This window comes from Tupaia chinensis, unplaced genomic scaffold, assembly GCF_000334495.1.
Source record: "Tupaia chinensis unplaced genomic scaffold, TupChi_1.0 Scaffold000637_1, whole genome shotgun sequence".
In the NCBI taxonomy this organism is placed as follows: domain Eukaryota; kingdom Metazoa; phylum Chordata; class Mammalia; order Scandentia; family Tupaiidae; genus Tupaia; species Tupaia belangeri.
This window is the reverse complement of record NW_006160158.1, coordinates 585,450-592,340: the sequence shown is the minus strand read 5'-3', so window position 1 is coordinate 592,340 and position 6,891 is coordinate 585,450. Positions and strand designations below refer to the sequence as shown.

Sequence of the window (6,891 nt, the reverse complement as noted above, 5' to 3'; positions counted from 1 at the left end):
CCTGCTGATTAGTAAATATCCTTTAACGTTTTGAGTGTCTTTTCAAAGAGGTAAAAGCAAAAACATCTTCTCAATTCTATAACTCCAAAGATAGGATATATAGAATATTCTGAACTCTTTCCATTCTTTTAAACCTGTAACTAATAGATCACTGTCATCTTTGGATTAACTATATGTGTGTGCGAATGCTATAGAGAAGGGAAATATAAGTATTATTTTATATACCAAAGATGTGTTTGAATTATTATGATTAGATGATGTAATGGTAGATTATAGTCTCTATCATATAGTTACTTAATAAAGAATGATTATAGTTCAACCACTATAGAACCGATATCCTTGCTTTGGATTGACACCCTTCAACTTTTAACTAGTTCTATCAAAAAAATCTCATACACAAAGTTTGCACATTGAATTATTTTGGCGATCGTCTTGGAGCCAAGCTATGTTAGAAGGTATACTAGACTATCACAAGGCTCAAAGGTGGATGTCCCATAGGTGCAGGATGAAGGTAAGGAAAATATATTAAATTATAAGTTTCAATTTGTTCCTCTCATTATTAAGGAAGAGGAATTCCTGAGATTTCTCTGTTGTATATTAATAAAATTCAGGCATTAGGAAAAAGGCAAAAACATGATCATAAAGGGTTTGGTTGGAAGAGAGAACTTTGGAAAACAATAGAGGAAAGAAAAGATAATTTGTTCATTCTGAGGGAAAACTTAACAGAGAAGGGTCTAAAAATAAGGGTTAAAAAATATTGCCAGATGGGGAACCAGCAGTTAGCATAATGGCTATGTCACTGGACTCCCACGTAGTCGACCACAATTCACGTCCCAGACCTGGTGGCTTAAAACTCATGCCGGGCGTGTGTGCGTGCGTGCCCAAGATCCCTAGAGCAGAATGGAGGAGAAGGGATTGCAGCGTGACCATCCCCCCTGGGGGGTGATTTCTCGCTTTCTGTCTCTATGTCTCTCTCTGTCTGTCTGGCGAGCGCATGTGCCCTATAGTGAAAATCTCTCAAAAAAAAAAAAAATGTTGCCAGACAATTCTCCAAGGAAGATATACAAATGGCCAACAAAGCAAAACATGCTCAACCTTATTAGTTATTAGAGATACGTACATTATAACCAATATGAGATACCAGTTCATATCCACTAGAATGACTATAATCATAGAAACAGAAAGTAACAAATATTGGTGAGACTGTGGAGACATTGAAAATCTTGTTCATTACTGGGGGGAATGTAAAATGGTGAACAGTTTGGCAAGTCCTCAGAAAGATAAACATATTATGAACTGAAATTTCAAAATTGCTAAAGTAGTCTTTTTTCTTTTTTAAATTTACAGTTTATCACTGCATATTTTCACAGTGTGAGAATATCATGATTTTTCCCTAGCATGAATACAGTGCATATTAATCTAGTCAAAGACATTACCATACACATTATCATCATCAGAAACCTTTTCATTTTTGTGTCTGTCAATTGATTTTCAACCTTCTCATCACACTCACGAAGTTATCAATTTATGAGGTTAGGATATGCTAATTAGTTTGATTGACTTTTTTGTGCAATGCTCATACATAGATCAAAACATCTCATGGTATTCCATAAATATAGATAATCATTATTTGTCAGTCAAAAACTTACAAATTAAAAAGGAAATTAAACATAGAATTACTACCTGACTCAGCAATTCAAGTCCTAGATATATTCCCCAAAGATTTAAAAATAGATATTTAAACAAAAATTTCTACATGAATGTTTATTGTAGCACTATTTACATTGGCCAAAACGTGGAAACAAGCAAAACACCCATCACCTTATGAATGGATAAACAAACGTGGAAAAGCCATCCAATTCTGTATTATTCAACCATAAACAGGAATGAACCATTGCTATATATTATGACTTGGGCAGACCTCAAAACCATTATGCTAAGTGAGAGAAGCCAGACACAAAAAGTCACATGATTCAATTCATGTGAAATGTCCAGAATAGGCGAATTGTTAGAGGCGGAAATCAGATTATGATTGTCAGCAACCTGGGGAGGGAATGACCATTTAATGGGTATGGAGTGTCATAGTGGGGGTGATGAAAATGTGCTGGAACTAGATAAAGATGGGATTGCACAACATTATAAAAATACTAAATGCCAGTGAATTGCCCATCGTAAAGTGGTAAAAATTGTGAAGTGTATGTTATGTGAATTTTATCTCAATTTTTAAAAAGTTTCACTAGAACTTTTAAAATGTGCTGCAGTCTGTCCTTCTCAGCCTTTTGGCATTTTCTCAACAGATTGAATAAATGTTTGAATTGTTCTCAATTTATATTTCTTTTGTTTGTTTTGTTTCGTGGGCAAGGCAAACCAGAAATCTCTAACATTTATGTAAGGGATGCTTTATTCTCATTTTTATACGTCGTCTGAAACATTTTTCAGGACACAGTCATCACTGCTTTTGCTTTATGGTCTAGGATGTTTAGACTCAATCATTTGCTTTTGCATTAAAAGCATAGAACAAAATTATTGTTAATGAGGAATTAAGATTCTCATGCTGAATATGTTGGCTTATCTCTGATCATGTGTGTGGCATAGCCTTCTAGTCACGGGTGAGCTCTGAGTACATCTTTTGATTTCCCTAAGAGAATTTCCTAGACCTGATTGTGTAGAAAGATAGCCGTTTGAGCCCTGAATATCTGACTTTCTGGCCAACTATGAGTCACCACCCCACGTTTGAGAGAAACAAACAAAGTGATGTCCATGTGACCTCATATGGTCCCACTGTACTCACAGGGATGTAGGGATCGTTGCTACAGCTCTGGCCCAAATCGCTGCATGAATTAATTCCCCATGCTAGTGAGCTGGGCTGGACCATGTGTGAGACACATGGCTTGTGCACCTCTGACATAAGGCTTGTTTGATCCCCTGGGTACGGTGAATCTTGTAATTTACAACCCCCCCACCCCTTTTTCACTGATTGCCAACAAGTTTAGACATGTATTTTCAGATTTTAGCAAGGAATTAGACTTTCTAGCATTCATTTGTGCATGGCCCTGACATCTGATTTAATCTTCCTTCCTAATTCATACATGCTGGGATATCTTATTTTCCCTTTCTTTTGTTTAAACAAATGAATGTATTGCACTTGACTTTCTGTAGGGTGTATGTTTAAGCGGTCATTCATTTTCTTAAAGTTTATTTACTTTATATCTTTTCTGAGAGACACACAGAGTCTCTTCTCACTGTGATCTTCCTCCAACTCTCCAACCAGCAGGATCCCAGACATGTATTCACCTGCCATATTTTCTGATCAACTTGGGATTTGAAACTTCAGTCAGCCATGTGGTTCCTAGCATTGCAGTTCAGTAGGTTGAACTGCGACTATAACTGGGCCAGAATTCACATTTTTTTTTTTTTTAAATAAAGCAAGGACCAGAAATTGATTCCATAAATAAAATCCCACTTCTGTATTACCTCAAAAGACAGAAATGCAGGTAGTGGCCCTCCCACCTGCTCTCTCTGAGTCTCTCTCTCTCTCACACGTGTGCATGTGTTGTGCAAGAGGGCACACTCGAATGTCCACTGTCTACAGAGGGAGACCTTCATTACAGAAGTACTTTCTAATGTTCTAATCTGGAGCTCCTCATCAGAACTCGGCCCAGAGCAGCCTTCACGTCCTTGTTGCGCAGGCTGTAGATGAGAGGATTCAACATGGGGGCCACCACAGCGTAAAAGAGCGCCACCACCTTGTCTTGCTCCGCCCAGGCCACAGAGCGGGGCTGCAGGTAGGTAAACAGAACCATCCCATATGACATGGAGACCACAGTCAGGTGGGAGGCGCAGGTCCCGAAGGCTTTGCGGCGTCCCTGGGTGGAGCGGATCTTCAGGACGGCCGCCACAATGTGGGTGTAGGACAGCGAGACCAGGCAGCAGGGCACCAGCAGCACCACCACGCTGGAGGCCACGATGACCACCTGGTTGAGAGTGGTGTCCACGCAGGCCAACCGGACGAGTGCCAGCGTCTCGCAGGATGCGTGGTTCAGTACGTTTCGCCCACAGGTGGGCAGGCGCATTGTAACTGCTGTCTCCACTGCGGCATTAGCCAGGCCCACGAGCCAACAGACAGCTGCCAGTGCCACGCAGAGCCTCGGGCTCATCACTATCATATAACGCAGGGGGTCACAGACGGCCACATAGCGGTCATAGGCCATGGCGGCCAGCAGCAGGAACTCGATACCCCCGAGGGCCAGAGAGAAGAAAAGTTGAGTCCCACATCGGCTGAAGGAGATGGTCTTCTTCTCCAGGAGGAAATGCACTAGCATCTGGGGCACCCCGCTGGAAGTGTAGCAGATGTCCACCACGGAGAGGTGGCAGAGGAAGAAGTACATGGGCAGGTGGAGTTGCACGTCCAGCACAATCAGGAGGATGATGAGCCCATTGCCCAGCAGGGTCAGTAGGTAGGTGACCCCAAACAGGACAAAGAGTGCAACCTGGGTCTGCCTGTCACTGGAGAGGCCCATCAGGATGAACTCACTCACCCAGGTCCCATTGTACCTCCTCATGGAGCTGGGGTGGGGGATGGCCAGGCAGCTGGGAGAGGGGGAGAGGAGGAGGGGCAAGCAAAGCGCTCAATTTAAGAGTCTTGAATTAAGTTCTGGGCTAGGATTGGAGCTGGAATTGGGACATAGACTCTTCATTCTCTGACCTAGACAGCTAGGGGAGACATGGGAGAAAGGGGCATTTGGCTCCTGACATTCAACTGAAAATTCTCAAGAAGAGTCCCTGCTTTGCCCACCTTTTACATGGAAGGCCCAGCAGAGATACAATGAAATAGGAGGTAATCTATCAATGTAAATGGAAAGACAGAGGGAAAAAAGTGTGTGTAAAAGGGAGAAAGAATGATTAAGGTAAGGAGAAGAAAAAGTGAGAGGGAAAGAAAAACTAAGGAAGGTAGAAAAATAGAAAAAGAGGAAAGGAAAGTAGAAGTTACAAAGGAAAGGAAGGATTTTTCAACATGGGTAGAGAGGGTAAAATATTGTAATCAGATGCCCCTTGGGTCCTGTGTCATTTTCTAGCACTGAATTCAATTGTTTTTCATGCTGTTTCTGGGGCCTGTCTATGTCTTGGGAAAGAAATTCTACACCCATCAGTCTGACAAAGCTTAAATCCTTCAACTCAGTCTGGGTATCTTCTGCTGTATATCAAGAACTGTGATGGGCATGAGACACCTGTCAGTGAGCAAGAAAGACAGGAGCATGGGTCTGCTTTCTCGGTTTTTATAATTAAACTAGGGACACAGAGATTACATTAATAATTACAAATAATTAATTAAGTATAATTGTACTAAGTGCTGTGAGGAGAAGAACAAGGTTAGTATTGCGCTAATTAAATTTGGAGCCTTGTAATTAAGTCGCCCCTGTAGCTATGCCTTATTTCTCGGTATTGTGGAGTATGTGTAGTAAGTTGTGGGCATTTTAGATGTTTAAATAAACGATTAACAAAGCAATGTATTGAGAGCATTTGGAAATTTGTGAGACTCACCTCTTATTACTGAGTATGAAGTGACAAAATTCCACACACTCTTCAGATGGAGCGAATTCTCCTTTCTCAGCTAAGGTTATACTAGGTTATCTCCTTCCCAGAATGCTCTAGAAAAGTAGAACTAAATGCCATTAAAAAAATAGAAATATAATCTCTAGGTGTATTTTCTGCTCAAAAGAATATTTAGTTAGTAAATTAATTAATTTAAAAACTTGAGTACGTGAGTATGTTGAGACCAACAGATAGTGTAGTAGTTATGTTGCTGGACTCTCATGTAGTCAACAGCAGTTCGAATCCTGGACCCAGTGGCTTAAAACTCATGCTGGTTAGTGTGTGTGCATGCCCAAAATCCTGCACTGTGCTTTCAACCAACATTTATGAAAAACTGCGTTTCAACATTAGGAATTTCTGTTTAGAATATCAGGAGCGCTATGGAATTAAAAAAGAAATAATAAAAAACTAATCTTGAGGTTGTAAAATTCAATGAGAGCATATGTGTGCATGCTATCACAGCTGGGCAGAAGATAAATGCAATACATCAGCATTAAGCAAACCGGAATGGAGCCACAGAATCAAATACACTAAATTGAAAAATGTAATTCAATTGAGGTTTCCTTTGGCTGGAAACAGCGGCTGGAGCTCTGCCTCCTGGAGGAAGAGAACTAGCAGAAGGCCTGGATGAGCGGCTCCAGGCCTCTTGGTTTGGCCCTGTTCCTGCAGTGGCCAGAAGGTGTCACTGTAGAGACTGCTAAGAATAGAAACTGCCTTTGGGTTTTGAGGGGCCGAGGTGAGAAGCTGAGGTCCCATGGCAGGGAGCCCATGGCCGAGGGAGCTGCTCACACCCTTGTATCTGCAGAAGTAACTCAATTCTGACCTCCTGTGATCTGTAGGCCATTTACTGCCATAGACACAATCTTTATCTTCAGCGCTTAGATCCAGGGTCGAATTCCCTCTGAAGGTTATCAAACCTATTCAGAATGTAAGAAATCAGAGACACCAGGTGTCTTATTCCTTTCACTTTTTACCAGGGATAAGGCAATTGGCCCAGGTCTTAGATCTACTTGGGGACTAAGTTGGGACAAGATTCAAGGCTGCCTTGCTCACTCTCACTTCTCCCTCAGCCCACCAATGAGGGGTGGGAATGGGTTCTGGAAAGAGATGCTCTAGGAAAGGAGGCACCAGAAGAGTCTTAAATGGAAGGCTTGAGACCTATACCAATAAAGCTCTTCTCCTTGTAAAGAAATGCTAGATGTCAAATAGGAAAAGCCCTGAATGAGAAGAGGGATCTGAGTTCTAGTTTGCCTCTTTCTTTAGCCTGTCCTGTGCTCTGGGCAAGTTACTTGACTTCCC

General features: G+C 41.6%; 1 protein-coding gene across 1 annotated transcript; it reads right to left on the bottom strand.

Annotated features, from left to right (window-relative positions):
- Nucleotides 1–3,517: 3,517 nt before the first annotated feature.
- LOC102475729 (olfactory receptor-like protein OLF3) lies at nt 3,518–4,562 on the bottom strand. The gene has a single exon (XM_006159617.2). The coding sequence runs from the start codon at nt 4,560–4,562 to the stop codon at nt 3,621–3,623; it is 942 nt and encodes a 313-aa protein (XP_006159679.1). The 3' UTR covers nt 3,518–3,620.
- Nucleotides 4,563–6,891: the final 2,329 nt, after the last annotated feature.